The 18,522-nt window shown below is 36.7% G+C and overlaps 3 protein-coding genes across 5 annotated transcripts; all 3 read right to left on the bottom strand.

Annotated features, from left to right (window-relative positions):
- Positions 1-934: 934 nt before the first annotated feature.
- On the bottom strand, positions 935-2,187 carry LOC101304581 (protein PAM68, chloroplastic-like). The gene is made up of 2 exons (XM_004300101.1): positions 1,981-2,187; positions 935-1,641 (listed from the first exon to the last, which is right to left on the bottom strand). The coding sequence occupies exons 1-2, from the start codon at positions 2,056-2,058 to the stop codon at positions 1,081-1,083; spliced, it is 639 nt and encodes a 212-aa protein (XP_004300149.1). The 5' UTR covers positions 2,059-2,187; the 3' UTR covers positions 935-1,080.
- A 450-nt stretch (positions 2,188-2,637) lies between these two features.
- Positions 2,638-9,063, bottom strand: LOC101303907. 3 transcript variants are annotated; one of them, XM_004300099.1, is made up of 4 exons: positions 8,998-9,021; positions 4,576-4,665; positions 3,794-3,879; positions 2,638-3,312 (listed from the first exon to the last, which is right to left on the bottom strand). In XM_004300099.1, the coding sequence occupies exons 3-4, from the start codon at positions 3,867-3,869 to the stop codon at positions 3,206-3,208; spliced, it is 183 nt and encodes a 60-aa protein (XP_004300147.1). In that variant the 5' UTR covers positions 3,870-3,879; positions 4,576-4,665; positions 8,998-9,021; the 3' UTR covers positions 2,638-3,205. The 3 variants fall into 3 exon arrangements, with proteins under 3 accessions (XP_004300147.1, XP_004300148.1, XP_004300146.1); XM_004300100.1 differs by lacking the exon at positions 4,576-4,665 and having other exon boundaries at positions 3,794-3,875; positions 8,998-9,063; XM_004300098.1 differs by lacking the exons at positions 4,576-4,665; positions 8,998-9,021 and adding an exon at positions 6,769-6,904.
- A 5,447-nt stretch (positions 9,064-14,510) lies between these two features.
- Positions 14,511-18,002, bottom strand: LOC101303614 (cadmium-induced protein AS8-like). The gene is made up of 3 exons (XM_004300097.1): positions 17,547-18,002; positions 17,079-17,348; positions 14,511-14,869 (listed from the first exon to the last, which is right to left on the bottom strand). The coding sequence occupies exons 1-3, from the start codon at positions 17,800-17,802 to the stop codon at positions 14,856-14,858; spliced, it is 540 nt and encodes a 179-aa protein (XP_004300145.1). The 5' UTR covers positions 17,803-18,002; the 3' UTR covers positions 14,511-14,855.
- Between the last annotated feature and the right edge of the window lie 520 nt (positions 18,003-18,522).

Here is an 18,522-nt window from a genome sequence, read left to right as displayed (position 1 = left end):
AGGTTTTGGTATAAATCTTGGAATTTCAGTTCAGGGTTTCTGTCTTAGACTTGGATATGATTGATCTAGCCGGCTAAATTCACACACATTCCTCCCTCCGACCATTTTTAATGTGGAAGATTTCCGATTGATGATGTAATTAGAATGTTTAAGTAGGGTTATCATACCGTTGAAGAAACCCTTTCAAAACCTCTAAATCCCTCTCCTAGAATCTGAAGAAAAGAATACACCAAGCCAGAATAATAGCAAAGTGAAAAGAAGAAAGGAAAAAACTATAAAAGTATATGAAACATGAGATCAAGTATGGCATGGTGGTCGATTAGACCACTTTTAACGTTAGGAATGTTCTGTGTTCAAGTTAGCAATTTTGTACTTGGAAAAGTGATTATAAAGCCATTCAGCGATCCTCCCCAAAGTAGATATCTACCTCATCACATATAATCCAAGTTGATCTTTCCCTATTTCCAATGTTGGTTGCTTTGTTTTCTTGTACGTGTCTTTTGAATTTGTGTTTCATATACAAACATCATCACTTTCCCGATGGATGCTAAAGGAAGAGACCAAATGGAATGTGTTCCAGTGAGATTACTATTATGTTTAGTTAGACCATTTGATACGCTATAGTATGTTAACTCAAACTCAAATATTAATCATGCATATAACATACTTAATTGGACAAAAATATTGTCACCAACGTTCTGCTTCAATCAAACTTGGTAATATGAATGCTAATCGATCACTGAAAGGAACAATTCTGCCTGGACAACAATTCTGCACCGTAAGGAACATTGTTTTGCCGTTTATTTTCTTCAGGACAAAGTTAACGAATTGTATACAATTATGTGTTTATCTCTCTTATCACATGCTCGATGCACTGATTGTTTGTCGAAATCTGTGTCACTTTGGCATGTGTAGTCGAACGGCAAAGGGTCCACGAGTGGAGTAGCTACTAACTGCAGTTTTGTCAAATACCAACGAGAACAGAAACAATATATTGCCAAGAAAAATGATCCCATCAAAATCTTTGGAAAAAAAAGAAAGAAAAAAAGATGGTTTTCTAAGTAGTATAGTTTAACGATCTTAGTTCTTCCTAGATCCACCCCTAATAGATCTCCAAAATACAGGCCAATTCTTCTGAGCCTCATTCCAACCCAAAAGTGACCCTTCCCTCATAGGATCCCAACTAGAGGACACAATGCCATAGCTCACTCCCGCAAGTGCTGTCCCAAAGAAAACAAATGACACAATAAAGGGCACCCATGTTGGCACATCAAGTTTGAGGCCAACTTTCAAGTAGTAGAAGAACGGGAAAAACAATAGTCCCGTAAACAATGGGAGACCAACTGTGAATCCCATTCTGCTTATCATCCTGTTGGTCACTATCTCTGGTATTATGCCTTCTTCTTCTGCTGCTGCTTCGGCGTCTTCGTCTTCATCATCTTCATCGCCACTGTCATTGTTTTGTTCTGTCTTCTTCTTCTTGGTGGTTGTCTTCTTGTTTTTCTTCGGTGAGCGTCCGAAGCCTCTAGGGTTCTTCAAGGTCGCATTTAATTGTGTGGAGGATGATGGAAAGTAGTTTTCTTTAGTTCTGGAAATGGGATAGCTGGGTTTTGTGGACAGTGTCCAAGGCTTAAGACCAATCTGCAAGTAAGAGCAAAACCAAGAGCTGAACTACAATTTTTTGTGACACATCCTATCAGTCTAAATGTCTAATGCCATGCATAGTTATAAGTCCGAAGTCATAGCACAATTTCCATTTTGGTTTTCTTTTTATAGTTTATAGTTCATACTTCATTCTACCATCATCAGCATATACAAAAGACCAACTTATATAAGAAACTCAAAAACACTAAATTTCCAACAGTACAAAATTGAATCAAGAACCGAAAATTTGCATAATCAGTGCATATATTCCTGTTCATTTCGAAGTCTATATATTAAGAGCTAGCTTGGGAGAGATAGGGGTTTGGTGATCGGTACCTTAGAAGGTAATATTGATGGGTGTTGCGAAGTGATTGGAGAGGGCTTGGAAGACCATGAACCTGTAGCAGCTGCCATTGGCTTTGGTTTCTAGAGTGATCAAAGTGGATGAAACAGAACAGGGTGATGGAAGCAAGCTTTGTTGCTTCAGAAAGAAAGAGGAGGAGGTGAGGGAGTATTTACCATGTTTCTGAGTCGAGCGGCCATGAAAGAGGAGAGCCGAGAAGGATAAGGTTGGAGATATTGCATATTTGGGCGGGCCATGCATGGAGATAGGAATGCCGTCCAATTTCACACTTGAAATCCCAATCGTCCAAGAGTTACCATGAGGCATATATGTGTGACAACATGGAAACCAGTAACTCTAATTGACCGGGTAACTGAAATTCCGGTGACCAGGGTGGTTGAATTAGATTATTCAGGTGGGCAGCACTAGGCACATAATTTGCAATGTCTATTGGTTTTTATGAGTGATATTCATGGTCAGTTGCTGACTAAAAAGCTATGAGAAATCACATTTTGATTAGCAAACATTATTTTGGTTCATGATCTAATCATCTCTACCCTTCCAATATCATACTCCTCACTTCTCTTCCACTTCTTCTCTGCCTTGAAAACTCTCCCCCAATTTCCTTTTCTTCTTTTTTCTTTTATTTTGGCAAGAGACCCAGTTTCCTTCTTCAAATCCCAAGTTCCCTTTGAACCCAAAGCTCCATTCTTTATATCTTCTCAACACTCAATTTTCTCTGCGCTGATTTCCTTCAACGAAGCTTTCATGTCCTCTTTTCTCATCCCCGGCAAGTCACCATCCACAATAACTTGCAACAGTCTCACCAAATGTTGTGGTGTGGTGTAGAGACCGTCAGATACTCAGACTTTCTTAGTGACGATGCTTATGCAAACTGCAAACAAACAATAGAAATGAAGATTGGCAACCAAGACAAGTGTTTTTGCAATTCAAGCAACAATAGCATCACATGAGAAAGGCTCATATGTCACCATGGAACATGTACTCCCCTACAGAGACCACGCTCTACCAGTCTCTTATGTATTCTTATTCTAAAGTCTCAACATCAGATACTGAATTCTGGTCAACAGGGGAACTCCCTACACTCGATTCTGAAAAAACAACTTACCACATAATCCTTACATCGGCCAAAATGATAAAAAGTAGAGCTTGGGAAGTATGAAAGTTCTAAAGTAGTTATTGCCTAAAATATAACAGTCAAGCATCTGCAGCATTGCCTGATTCTTCCTCCATGGCCTGTAAACTTTGAGCTAACATCCGTTCCCTGTTCTGTGCTTGTCTTTCCGCAGCCACAAAATACAGGCCTATGACAAAGTCAGTACCACTATTAGCATGATATGAAGGTACCGATACATTGAACAAGCTCTACGAAACAATAACTAGATGAAGCCATGAAACCCAGTTCTACACTACAAACTTTACCATGTTTTAGACTGTATTAATATGTTAAAAACCCAGTTACACTTGGTTTTTATGTTCCATTTCTAAGCCAATCTGTTGAGTAAAAATCAACAGGCATTGGGTGAATCAGACTAAATTTGTTGGTTCAGATGCAAAGCTTTTAGTTCACAAATTATTATAACAACAATGCGTGCTTGGTGAATCTACAGAGGTGAGACGGGATTGTTACAACTTACGACTGTAATAAATACTATCTATTGTGCCTGTTCTAACCAAAAGCATTGTAAAGATAACACCAAGCACTTTCCGGATATGATATGGACTTGAAAATCAAAATGGTATCTGAAGCATGATTATATGAACAGAAAAGTCAAGAACTCATACTTATAGCACTTCCAATAGCACAGGCCCAGAGAACCCTCATGGACCATTTATCATTAATAACTCCTCTGGCTCCCATACCTAGCTTGCTGCCAAAACCAATTAGACTGTTTCAGATTCTAAAGTTTATTTCATTGCTCATCACATAATCTAGCGCAAGAATTGAAACTCCAAAAATTGAAATAGCATCAGAAATAATCATCATCAATGATAGATAGTAAGTTCAATCTATTGATTCACAAGTCATTCTCAATCAATGAAATCCACTCAAATCACCAAGTAGCTATTATCTTATAAAAAAAAATTAAAAAAAAATCTAGAATTGAAAACCAAATTCATCAGGCACGACATGTTTAAAATAAAAATAAAAACATTTACAAGATTGATCAAGCGCCACGGAAATTTGGAAAGGAAGAACGTAGAGATGGAGAGTTTACTGATTTGAAAGAGAAAGAATCCCTACGTTGAGAGAGAAATGAGAGTTGAAAACCTCAATGTGCGACACACACATGTGACTGGATTTTGGGTCTAGATCATCCAAAACCCAAAAGAGAGGTCTTGATCGTCATTCTTATGAGATGATGAGATGATAAATTGAAAATATGCCCCAGCATGTTGTTATTCACGTCGTTCACAGTAATCCCCATCTAAAGCTGCAAACCAGGACTCCCAAACAAGTTCTTATATATGGCAATGCCAAAGTTTTGCATTTTTGGCCTAATTACTAAGGGTGTGTTTGGGTGAGAGATATAAAAAAAATAATGGAATTTAACTGAAAGTGAAACCTGTAAAATGGGCAGGTCAGGCCGGCATGGTTCTATAGTATCACTGCCAAGTACTACCCAGTTCTGGGATTTTTGGCCCCTAATGTTAAGCTGCATATGAACAATAACAATGAAAATTTGGTGACAAAGTGATGAGTGTTTTTGCAATTCAAGCAACAATAACATCACATGAGAAAGACTCACAATTGAACAACCTACCGCTGATGTAAGATATGTTTTAAAAGTTTGAATATCATAGCAGCAGAGATGATAGTGAATTAACTACTCACCGACTTATAATTTAATTGTTAAGAAATCAAGGGATGTCTGAACATATATCGGACTGAGAAAGAAGTAGCAATATTGAAAGAAAGAAAAAGAAAAGATCCAACATATAAATATTCAAGGGGTGTGTGAAACAAAAATTTACACAATACAACCCTCTGAGATTGCAGTCAATCAAAAGAAACAAAAAACACTGATCTTTTCGAACTCAAAAGGAACTGTTCATTACAATAGAGATAATTGAAAACCAATAATTGAGAAGAACAACAACGATCAATAAGTGACCCTAAACTTTTTTGGCGAAACAAAACTTGGCAGAGAATGGACCGATAATTTGGACAATACCTTGAGCTTTTTATTAAAATAATGCTGAAGTGGAGAGAGGGACTTAACCTGCGGAAAGAATGTAATTATTCGTCTCTTTTACTTTTTTGTGTATTGTAAGCATAGACATTAAGTATGGAACATGGCTATGGAACTAACGGACTTGGGTTTGATTATCTTGTCTACCACTGTACATCTGTAATTTAGTTTTCTCACTTATATGTAACAGAAAAATGATGATGGGCAAATTGAGCATCAAGTCAGCAAGTTGATTTCAGGTTGCCTATGTTTTAAACCCTATTCTGAGTATCTACTGGAGTTGGGTTGAAACGGTGGAAGAGTTGCCCACTCAGGACTATTTATGGTCTATTTTGCATAATAGTGAATGAACACCGCTTATAGCAGTCCGGAACTGATCACTGTATGTCTAAATAAGCACCCTTCAATAGACTTAGGCCAATTAGTCTAAAGCACCTTATCGAACTCTACTAAATTGCAGGTTGGGTGACCTAAATTTGAGGTTTGAGTAAACCCAACAGTTCTCAAGTAAAAAAAACTGTTCCACAATTCCTAAATGTCACACTTTCCTCGGCATGACATAATACAGATACTGAAATTTTAAATAATGATTTTTGTGGTAATAATTCAAAATTAGTTAATCAGTCACCATAGCACAGCAATTGTCACATCATTAAACACTTAGTGTATAAAGCCATACAGAGAACTCATGAAGAGCTTGAAAAAGCAAACAAGACTAACACCAAACCACCATCAACATTTACATTGCAATGATGTCGAACACCTAAGTCAGATGTACATAATTATAACTGTCTATACTTTTCACCTTATCAATATATCTTTTTTAATTTTTTTCTTACAGGACGGGAATTCTTGTACATCACTGTAATGCCAAATTGTTGTCACACCCTAACCTAAGGGCATGACTAATGTGATGGATTAACTTGAAAAAAAAAAGAAATCTGTGAATTTTTTTGCTTTGAAACATTAGCAAGAACAGAAACAAAGTCACTAAAACTTTGGTGAGCTAAGCTTTAAAGGGAAAATCATTCTGTTAGCATTTAGCAACAAGTAACTAGATTGAACTTGGGAGTTAAACTTCTCATGTATTTCCAGGGATATGTAAAACTGAACAGTTTACTCCAAAATATAATGTACAAATTCTAAACACACTTTGACTCTCCAAGGATTCATAAAACTTGCTTTTCCACAAATCTGTAAAACAGTCTAGTAACAAAGGGACGAATATAGAAACCTTTCAAAACAACTTTAATACTTGATTCTGTTGCCTTCAAAGATACAAAAGAAACAGTAAAAATCAGAAAAGAGAAAGGCTAGACAAAGCTTTACATTTTGTTCAATATCAAACTCAAATTACAAGACTATCCATCACATATGGTATCAAAACCGAATCAGATTATTGCTTCCTAGCTAGGCAGCTATTCTAACCTTTCACAGATGATAACAACAAAACATAATCCTCAATTCAAATAAAAGCCTCCCAGCCAAAGAATGAAAGTATTCCCACAATAAATAATACACACCCAATTAGAATCTAAGCTATAAGGAAGTTTTTGTTTTCCCTACCTCAATCTATGGATACCAGCAACCAAGCAAAACAAGAGAGGAAAACAAGCTTCCCAATACAAGCATCCAATTTACATCATCGCCGAAGCAATCCGAGCTCAAAGGCAAACACCCAATCTACTATCGCAATCCAGCCACCTATCAAGGAATTTTCAGATACGAATCATACTCCCCTCCATTTGGAAGTAGTCTAATCAAGGATGAAAATTATGGAAGATCAGAAAACTCACTTGCAGCAATAAAGCTGTGCCTATTTTAAATGGAGAAATTCAGAGACTCTATCAGTCTATCTTAGACAATGGGATTCACAGAAATTTCTTGAGAGATATTGCTCAAGCGCAGCCTTTGAGTAAGAGAAGGAACACCAATTTCTTTGCGGGAAAGAGGAAGAATGGAAAAGAGAAGAGAAAGAAAGAATGACGGGCATATTTTGGAGAAATCGGTAAGAGACACGTGAAGAAGATTAGGCAACGTGTTCTGGTTTAGATGGTGACTGGAAAGCTCTAGACCCAATCAGATATTTTTCTACCAAAACCAATAAATTAATGTAGACATCTAATAAGACATAAAAATGAAAATCTGATCTAAAATTAAAATTGATAGTTCATAATAAAATAAAATAAACTAAAACCTATTCAGAGAAGAAAACAGAAAATCCAATTCAATAAATAAACCTAAATTAGAATTGAGATCATTACAATTGTATACCACCACCAAATGCCAGGAATGGATTCTCTCACGCTGTTGTAACCGAGTTTGACAGGTTAGTAATCAGCTTGGGTATTTCTAGTTGTGTGGTGCATATTGATATGCCCTTATGGACTTTCTATAGATTATCTAACTTTTTTATGCAGCCAGGAATGAGAAGGGCCTCACTCCAATTGGTTGCATCCCTCAGTTGGCTCATTATGGTGACTATCAAAGTATCAAGGAATGCTGCATTGAGGGTTATCATTCTCGATGATATCAATCTCAAGTTCATTGACACCTTCTATAGTTGAGGCATTGTTTCTTCCAGACAACAGAGGATATTATGAATGACTCTAGGCATGAGAGATGGTCAAAAGTTCTCAACTACATACATTTTCTTGGGTTCGTTTAACAACCAAAGACTATGCAGCGTACAGTTATGCTAATTGATACGTAAGATTATAATGACAGCGAGAGAATGTAATTCCATGATGATGTAATATTTTACTGAGGAAAATATGTATGTAAATATTGAATCATTCCTATGCTGCGTCTTAGTTTCGACGCCAATTGAAATAGTGGATAATGATATGATCTAATTATTTCATCAAACCAAAAATGTTAAATTTGATGTCGAAAAAACAAAATGAGGGAAAGAGTACCCCAGGGGTTTGAAACCAAGGAAACAGGAAATGTATAATGCCTCTCCAAAGAAAAATCCTGCACTGGCATTTCTCATTAAACTTAGTTAGAACCCTGGGACACATGCCTTAGTTATACCTCACTAAACTTCATTGAAAATTATATTCTTCATCACTTAGTTTTTTTAGAGATCCTAAAACCTTTTTATAATAGAATAGGATCAGGCCTTAAACAGGCCAAATATCCTGAAATGCCCCACAGTAATCACCAAACATGAGTCAAAGGCCAAGAACCTGTGTGCAATTCTCCATGTACAACAAAGCTAATCACCCTAACTAGAGTAAACAACTACCACAACAATCATACACAAGATTGTGCCCCTTGTACAAAAATTAGAATTGCCAAATATAACTTCAAAGCATAGTGTTCAACCGTCTAGTTCCAGAAGCTTGATCAAACAGACTTACATATGAAGCAAGTCACACCAACATGCACATAAACCTTACATTCAATACAAAAACAGGCTCACTAACAACAAAACCTACAAGTCTATAACCTCTCGATTGCAGCCTAAACTTGTTTCATTTTTCTTTCACCCTTTGTTTCTTGGAACCATAAATAATGACAGTACTGTGTCTAAATTGGCTCAATTTTCATGTAATCAGATTAAGCAATTGTATTCATTTTCTATCAAAAACATGCTTATTCAAAAACATTGTGCATCAAGAATCAAACTTTCAGAGGCAAATATCCAAGACCCACAACTGAAAACCCCGAATACATATAAATCTCAAAAATCACTCTCTTCTACTCAAAACCCAGTACCGAATTACATAAACATACACCAACATTTATATCCAATTAAACCAAAAATATTATACAATTAATGACAAGAACCTGATTGAAGCTGTGCCCAGGCGGCTTTACGTTTATCGGGATTGGTGCTGAGAGCAAGGCCACGAAGATCCCTTTGAGTTTGAACGTGCTCTCATTAATAAAGCTTCAACTTTTATTTCAAGTTTGTTTTTCATTTTTTATTTTCTTTCAGTTAAAATAAAGGATAAATGCCCTTCTTAGGTAAAAGATTGAAGAAGAGATTGAAGAAGAGAAACCGCAATGACGAAAATCCTCGTGTCCATGTGCTGCTATGTCACAAATATGGAGACCATTTTTTACTTTCTCCATGGGTGATGAAAACTTGAAGTGCTAGGTCGTGTACTCGTGAATCGTGATTACAGAAAATAAATAAATAAGAAGGATGAGAGACTGAACTCATGTTTGAACCAAAGTTGAAAACGGCAAAATTGATTGAGTTTTAATATTTGAGATGGTTGCACATTATTTTCTAAATTAGCATGTCGAATAATTTCTAGTTTTGATTTCTAAATTCCAACACTCAAGAAGCATTTCCAGTAGTATTGCTAAACTGGAAAGTTATCAATTTTTGAGATGAATTATACTCTAACAGAATACATAAAACATTACTAAATTTGATAATTGCTAAATGAAATTGACAAATTTGTTAATGATCCATACATAACTAAAGCAATAATAAAATCTTTTATCTCTCCTCTTTTAGCCACGTGTCACTTTACAATTTGTTAAAACATAAAAATTAACAATTACTGATAGAGTAACATTATTAAATCGATACCTAAATTTTAAAATTCTTGCTAAATATATTAATTTTTAAATCTCATTACTGGAGATGTTGTTAACCTTAAAAATCAATGTTAGTGTACATGTTAGATGTGGTTACAACCTTCAAAAATCAAAAGTTGAAAAAGGGTGCACCGGTACATAGTTTTTTTTCTTTTTTGAAGCACTAAGAAGAAGCTTACTCCAATGGCATAGCTTGATTTTAAACAACGAATTGCTTCGTTTTCTTTGAATGTTAAATTTCTGAAATGATTCCAAAAGAAAATAAAAATAAAAATTGTAAACACATTGTTATGCATTCATAAATGATTTGAAGTAGCAAAAGACAACTCCGTCGGAAAAAAGTAGCAAAAGACAACCTCTTGTCGGTGAGCCGTGACTTGGTTGGTTAAGAAATTTAACTGACAACTTTGAGGTCACGGGTTCAAAACCTCACGACATATATAGGGTATGTGAGTTATTTAATAAAAAAAAACAACATGTTATACAAGTGAGGATAAAAATGATATTAATGAGAAAACTGAAAGCCGAATAAAAGAAAAAAAAAGGAGTTGGTGTCAGTGTTTGTGCAAAAAAATTCAGGAGAGAGATTTCCTAACAAAAATCTCACTCCTTTGATTCTTGAGAAGCCTTGGACGCATCCATACGACGATCAATCAAGGGGGAAGAGGTACTGTTGTTACTCATGATTGTTCCTCCTCATGATCATCCCCCTTCTTCTCTATAAGTAGGGCTGGGCATATGGGACGGGATGGGACGAGATAGAGGTAATCCCATGACCCGTCCCGGACATTGAAAACGGGACGGGACGGAATATGATTTGCCATTTTTAGATTTCATCCCATCCGGGACCTATCCCGGTTGGGACGGGACGGGACGGGCCAAGTCCTAGATAAAAAAAGTTGAAAATAAACTTGTAAGTAAAAGAAAAAGTTCTATAGTTTTATAGTGTTATTTACTCTATTAAGTATTAACAAATACTTATAACATATTTACAAGTACAGAATGGTGTAATAAGAGAGTTTATACTGTTTACTTTCTCTAAACGTGTCATCACTACTACGGTGCAAGAAAAGAGTCTACAACAATCAACAAATTAAAATATTAAACATCATTGTTAGTGAATTGAAGACAGTCAATTAACTTAAAGAAACAAAGAGCTAAGATGAAAACACTTAAATGAAAGGCTCAAATCACATCTTAATCAATAAATAATCAATTATTAAAATAGCGGGACGGGACGAGCCTAAACGGGACTTGAATTATCCGTCCCGTGTCCCGTCCCGTTGTATAGAGACGGGACGGGATGGGACAGGCCTGACGTTTTGAGATTTAAATCCCGTCTCGATAAATTTCGGGACGGACCCGGGATGGGTTCAGGATTACGGGATTTTATGCCCACCCCTATCTATAAGCGTGTGAATTTATAGACATTTTATTCTTTGGTCCTCACTTCCCGTTGTAGTGGGAGTAGTTGGAGTAGTGGGAGGAGCACGTTCTTTATAATCTCATCGTGTTTCACGTTCTTTTCTTCTTATCTACTTGTTAGTCAATAGAGACTTCAACCATCGGGCCTAATTCATTAAGTGGGGGCCAAAGCCGAAATTTTATACCCCCACAATGCCCCATTTTTCCTTTCCGTACGAGCTCCGAGCACAGGAAGGAAAAACACATAAGTACCAATCATTAGTATATGAGGATAAATAGGAACTACTACTACATGCTTCGACTAACACTTGGAAAATGATTAGAATACCATATAATGTTTTGTGCATTTCGAATCATTTAACGTCCGGAGACGAATATTTTATGAATTTCGAATCATTTAACGTTCGGGGACAAATATCTCATGAATTTCGAATCATTTAACGTCTGGGGACGAATATCATTTACTGTCTCTTTGACTGTGATATCATTTATTGTCTCTTGAACTGCGATTTCATTTACTGTCTCTTGGACTACGATATCATTTACTGTCTCTTGGACTGCGATTTCATTTACTGTCTCTTGGACTGCGATTTCATCATTTTAACGTCCGGAGACGAATCATTTAATGCCTCCGAGAAGGTCTTACAATCGAAGATCATATCTTATACACAATAGCTATATAATTACGACAAACTTTATAAACTTTAACTTCCCTTTAGAGACATTGCTTTGAGTTTGACAACTCCGTTTGAAATATGTTGCTCCCAATCAAAACTTTTGTAGCACCGATTTGCTTCTAGCATTGAATAGCTGAAAAAATTGAAACCATGCCTTATATTAACACAAAATTCAACTAAAGACATGAGTTAGAGAATTTTAGATGACTCATTCGTTCTTGCTGCCATCATAAATCATTCAAGAGTATTCAATCAATTGTCCCATAAGGCTGCTCAAGGAAAATCATCACGAATCGTTAGTATACCAACACAAATATATACGACAAATATCTGAAAGCATTTTTAGTCTATAAGACTTGTATATGCTTTGCAAAAATTGCAAGTATTTGAGCAATTATAATCATGCAAATGAAATACACAAACACAAATTACTCTAAATAATCGTTGAGTTTAACAACACCTTAATATCAATCAATGGGAATCATATAAGATGTCATTGACATATATCATGCATTCATGCATGCAATAAGCAAAGATCAGCTCCAGGAGTCAGTTACTAATAAACCAATTAATAACATATGAATATGATACGTTAACTGCAAACAAGGAAAACTTGAAGACAAATAAAGCACAACGACAAATAGAGAATGATCACAAAATATATCCAGCATTCTAACATTCAAACTTGAGAAGTATTACTTAAATCCTCATCACAACCGAGCATACGATGATAAGGAACGCATGGTATTGATCATATAATATGAAGTAAGACGGTTGAGAGGATGTGTTCCCTAGAAAGACATAAACTCAAATGATAGTGGATAAAACGTGAGGCATACTGGTTGCTATAGACAAACATATAATAATATTAAGATGTTTGTAGCTGGACTCAATTCCAAAAGCACGACTAAATCATGAAGATTATACCATGGTTCTGCTGTGAACTTTGATTTATATGCTTTGGAATAAAAGAAAGGGATATCATGTAGACAAACAGTGCATATGAAATGACAAACAATTCAAAGGCCTTTGTTTTTCAATGCAGATCATGAACCATTTCGACACATCTATAAATCAAAGATGTAAATATACTTCAATAGCCAAATGATTGATAAGAATTTTGTTTTCTTCTAAACAACCAATAATTCAAAAAGAGGTTACCAATTCTAGAGATCCTAGATAACCTGCTCTGCTTTCAGGCCCCCATCGGTCTCATTTGCTAGCTATTACCTTGGTCTTTGCTTAATCCATTCATCAAATCCTTGCTACTTTCCTCTGAATCGGAACACTCGGTATTCCACGTTAATAGTCATCGTCTTCATCATTTACCACACGACAGTAGTATCATCAGGTATATCAAATTTTGATCGAAAAAGAAATCAAGGGTATCATAAAATATTAATACGGCTTGAATGCTTGATCAAAAATCAAAGAAGAAAGTTCTTAATTATCTGGACGCAGCATGGTATGCTTAAGTATGGGTGTCAGTTTTGAGTGTTCAAAGAGGCTTAGACTATTTGCGATCGCGCAATTGGTGACGTGCAACAACCGAACAACGTCGGGGGCATTCGTCGATGCTAACCACGTCGGTTTTGGTCTGAATTGGCTCGTCGGGGTTGTTGGTCCGTTTCGCATCGTATACATGCATTCAATGGTGGGTCATGTACTCATGTATGCTTTTTTATTGAGTCTGCCCCCAATTGTATTCCTTATCAAAGTAATCAAACAGAAAGCAAAATTAATAAAATCTCTTGAATGAACAGAAGTAAAAATGGACTAAGCCATGAAAATTAGGGTTTTGCCCCCTGCAATGAGAAGAACAATATTATCTCCTGCTCAAACTTGATAAAAACGTCGATCCATGGCCTCTCAATATCTTCAACGGCTTTTTGTTCAATTCCCACAGACGGCGCCAACTGTTGGTGCAAAAAAATTTGGGAGAGAGATTTCCCAACAAAAATCTCACTCTTTTGATTCTTGAAAAACCTTGGACGCATCTATACGACAATCAATCAAGGGGGAAGAGGTACTATTGTTACTCATAATTGTTCCTCCTCATGATTGTCCCCCTTCTTCTCTATAAGTGTGTGAATTTATAGACATTTCATTCTTTAGTCCTCACTTCCCGTTGTAGTAGGAGTAGTGGGAGGAGCCCGTTCTTTATAATCTCATCGTGTTTCACGTTCTTTTCTTCTTATCTACTTGTTAGTTAATAGAGGCTTCAACCATCAGACTTAATTCATTAAGTGAGGGCCTAAGCCGAAATTTTATACCCCACAGTCAGCTATATTTCAAATTTCAAACCATTCTCATCTCTCTCTCGTATTTCAAACCGAATAGGAACAGAGTCATTACAGTTCTGCGACTTAAAAGCCCTAGCTTTGTTTGAAATTTCAAACCAAGTTCGGGGATTGCTCTGGGTTTTGTAGAGAGAGAGAGAGAGAGGGACAAAAAGAAGCCCTAGAATATGTCACCGTCCCGACACAGTCCATCACCATTATGATCCACCTTTCACAAAAACCAAACTGCTCCATTACCACTCTGAAGAAGCTCCACTCATACCTATCGTATGCCTTACTCATGTCTAGCTTCAACGACTGCCCCTCGATCCACACATTTAGGCATATAGCCTGCTTGCTTGGTTTTGGCATACTAATATTTGAAAAATCTGTATTGCAAAATGAAAATATAAGAGGCAATTATCAAGGCCAACGATGGAATAAGAGATCAACCAATACAAGAGACGCATTATCTACCCACATCAGAAATTTTCCCAGGTGATAGAACAAAGGGATTCCAAAATCATAAAACATTGCTGGTTATTTACATGAGAGGATCATTTCAAAATATGAGTCAGCCTCCCCTTTATGAAACCTTTCTCTCAGGTTTTACTCTAACTAACAAACTGAGGCAGGGAGAGTGCGGTCTGTGTGAGAATGCTTTACAGTTCTTCTAGTATACATGCACCGGATAGTTCAATTCTTCAGCCTGTCAATGTTTGGAACCTGAAAGAAATGGATGCATGTGTTATTACTTTATCTTGTTTCCGCAATTGAACAAAAGAATTAGGAATCACAAGAAGCAAATCAAAATGAGATCTCGACGACAAGTATCCTAGGCTTGAGCAGAATAAGATATTATCGAAGTAACTATACCGGATCACTGAACAAAAACAAATGAATGCTAATGCCACACCTGTGAAGAATATACATTGATTACATTCTAATCAGATTAATGCCACTTGTGTCTCAGTTCATCTCTGTGCTATCAAACAATGGTGGAGTTATTCCCAACTGTTGAAGAGACATTTTCATTACCTTGTGACATCTTTTCATTCTTATGCCAGACCTGGTTGGATCTTTCAAAGGATAAGAATTGAAAGAATGAATTAGTTTTTGCCTAGGGAGATCCCAAAGCATTCTCTGACCATGGTGCCATGCCAAGGCAAATGGTGTGAACACTATTCATTCCACTTCTTGTGGTTACACATGTTGAGCTAGAATCCTTTGGTTCTATCTTGTGGTTGCTTTGGAAAAATTAACGTTTATGATGGCATGGAGATATCCTTAACCTCATGCCTTAATCATAATGGGCACAATGAATTCTTTCATCTGCTGGATTCTAAACAATGTAGGAATCTGCTCTTGTATCGTCAGTCACAACAGCAACATTGGAAAGCACCCTCTAGTCCCTTTGTAAAGATGAAGTTTAATGGGGATTCGGGTGACTCAAATAGCAGTAGAGGTTTGGGGGAGTTCTCTCAAAGCCACCAAGAAGAATGCTTGGGGCTTTCTCAGGGAAGGGGATGATCAGTGAAGGGGTTAACTCAAAAACACAAATTAATTTCAAGAAGGGGATGATCAGTGAAGGGGCCAACTCAAAACCACCAACGAATTCAAGAAGGGGATGATCTCAACCTCATTTATAAAGTACAGAAGCAAGGACAAAATGCTAGTGAAATTGGAGCATTGGTAGACATTCAGTATTTTGTGCAGCCATTGCATGAAATTCATTGACCTTTTGCCCTTGGTTAGATAAAACTGTTGTGTGTGTGTGTGTAGGAAAAGACTGATGTATAGAGGCAGTACGAGAATATTCGTGGGTTGCTAAAGTAGATTAAACAAATCAGTTTTAGAAGTTCGGCAATTACATAAAAAGAAGTTTGGTAGTGATTGTAAAAAAAAAAAAGGAGACAAAGATCATAGAATCATTCTTAACAGCAACCGTATTCTTCTTACAAATTGCTTAAAATATCTCGAGGACTTTTGCAATTCTCTCGGCTGCAATATAATGGTGAAACTAAAGGGAAATGAATGAAGCAAGAACAATTTGTTATCCTTAATATATGTGTAACAGGCTAACATCAGTTTGTTGGTTTGGCAAACTCAGATGATGCATATGTCAAGAATGGACTTCCCTATTGGTTAAATTCCAAGAAACATATCATTGTCAACCTATTGGTGCAGCTTAATAACGGTGTTATTGACAAGAATGGAATTCCCTGAGATATCAACAGGAACTAGTCGTCTAGTCCCCACAGAGAACAAATATCATCCAACTCACTCTATCAATAACTACCAATAACTATGATATTCAAATGATATGATCAATGAAATATACGGCGTTCATTTTAAATCTACACACACATTGGATATAATAATATAAATTCCATACCTTCAGGGATATGGTGAGAACAGCACAATCCATGTTACTAATCTTCCTCACTTAAAATGTTAATATAGAAATTAGAGTGGTTTATCTAGTTTCAAGCTACCTTATGATCATGGCCTCAAATTTTAAACCCAATTATAATGTAGGCCAACCTGGAATTTCACTGACAAGAGGCTATGACAGGGAGAAATTTTTCCCATTAGCACTAACAAATGTTCTCCCCAGATAACATAGGACATTCATAGTCCCCAAGTGGGACTAATCAAACACTCCATGAGACTAGTATAGTCTCATGTGCCAACAGGCAATTAAGTTTCTGGGGCATCACATATACATTCTTAAATGCAAACAGGTCTGAATGTCTAGGTTTAATTTCCTCTTTGTGTATTTCATTTTGTATTGTGGAGCAAATGATTATAGATATTTTGGTAGCTAAAAGTAACAAAATCAAATCTTACTTGCAAGCAAGCAGCAAAGCAATGGTGGCACTAATTTATAGTAGAGAGTTCCTCAACCAGGATGCTAGTTGTATGTGTACCATACCTCTAGGAAAGTGGAAGACACGTTCACCAAACGCTGTAAAACCGTCACAAACTGTCTTAGTATTGGCACTCAGCTGACTCTTCACATCAATTGACTCGACCCCTTCCACAAGATGTTGCTTGAAGCTAGACAATCTCCCACTGGCTTCTCTTCGCAGGCCTGTGACACATGGCGCTATTTTATCCCAACTCTCTCCTGCCATACTTTTGGGGAAAACAAGACCAGGAGGTCTGCCAAGCCTCAATGCAGTACTTCTTGCTGCCATAACAGCTGCAAAATGCTAAAAAAATCAGGACTGAAACCCAAGATTTCATCACAAATCGGAAACATCCATATCAATAAAGAAAGATCAATACTGTCACCCCCGAAACAAATTCCACATACAAATTTTCCTAAACTCAATGACAAACAAATACACTTTAGGAGCATCAATTAAGTAACTAAATTCCAGATAGAAAATGCAAGTACCATCACAAGGAACAGTGTAGAGCCAATTTGCAGGAAGACCAATACCAACACCAAGCAGGGTGAAACCCACACTGAAGCCAACACCACAGCCAGCTCCAACATAGCCAATAACTTCAGGACCAAAACCAGGACCCCATCCAACACCACAACCAATGCCAATTCCCAAACCCCAAAATGCCCCAGAGGTTGGGTGCACTGGGTTCCATCTTTCATACCTCCTGAACACTCCTTTTATAATCATTTTAGGACCTGCCATGAATATGAGTATGCAAGTTTCAATCTTTGTTCATACAATAAGCATTCAGTTACCAACTTTTCTGGGCATTTGGGGAACAAGGTTTCTGAATTGTGGGTCTGAGAAGAAGAAGTGAAAAAGAACCTGTGATGTGAGCTCTGGTCGTGAAGAGTTGCTCCTCTTTGAAGTTAACTACCGGACACTACTCCAGCAACAATGTGAAAAAGACCGTTTCTTTTGATCCTTCTTGTTTCTGGCTCTCATTTCTTTGTTTTCTTTGTGATTTTAAGGTGGGGGGCATGGTTTTTTCATTTGTGTGATTTTTATTTAAGAGGGGGAAGCTCGAATAAGATGAAGGTGAGACTCGCAAATTCGGAGGTTTCATAAGCAATATTCAGTTTTCACCAAAAAATAAAAAATGAATGCACTATTTCAGTAAGAGTGACATTTTTTTTTCAATGCTCAAGTAAGAGTGACATTGTCACATTACTTCTAAAAAGTGCTAAACCAAGGGACTCCTATACATATCTTCGATTCCTTTTTTTTTTCTTACCTTATACTATATGTGGTGTATAACAGATCTCATTTTCCAATCCACGAAAGAATAGATCTCATTTTTCGATCAACGAGAAAATAAATCTTAATTTTCGACCAACAAAAAAATATAGATCTCATTTTATTGTGTTTAAAAGATTTTTCAAATAGGCTTAAACAACCCTTATTCGATACAAAGTAGAAAAC

The sequence above is a fragment of the Fragaria vesca genome, linkage group LG5 (genome assembly GCF_000184155.1).
Source record: "Fragaria vesca subsp. vesca linkage group LG5, FraVesHawaii_1.0, whole genome shotgun sequence".
NCBI lineage: Eukaryota > Viridiplantae > Streptophyta > Magnoliopsida > Rosales > Rosaceae > Fragaria > Fragaria vesca.
Note: the sequence above shows the minus strand (reverse complement) of the source record. Positions and strands in the feature narration are given on the sequence as shown.

Bases quoted from the DNA above. Each gene is read 5' to 3' on its own strand.
- LOC101303907 (XM_004300100.1), bottom strand. From the start codon at position 3,869: ATGGGAGCCAGAGGAGTTATTAATGATAAATGGTCCATGAGGGTTCTC. The intron at 3,313-3,793 runs GTATGAGTTCTT...ACTTTGTCATAG, and splicing joins TGCTATTGGAAGTGCTATAA to GCCTGTATTTTGTGGCTGCG.
- LOC101303614 (XM_004300097.1), bottom strand. From the start codon at position 17,802: ATGGCAGGTCCTAAAATGATTATAAAAGGAGTGTTCAGGAGGTATGAA. The intron at 17,349-17,546 runs GTACTTGCATTT...AGCATTTTGCAG, and splicing joins CTACACTGTTCCTTGTGATG to CTGTTATGGCAGCAAGAAGT.
- LOC101304581 (XM_004300101.1), bottom strand. From the start codon at position 2,058: ATGGCAGCTGCTACAGGTTCATGGTCTTCCAAGCCCTCTCCAATCACT. The intron at 1,642-1,980 runs GTACCGATCACC...TCTTACTTGCAG, and splicing joins CATCAATATTACCTTCTAAG to ATTGGTCTTAAGCCTTGGAC.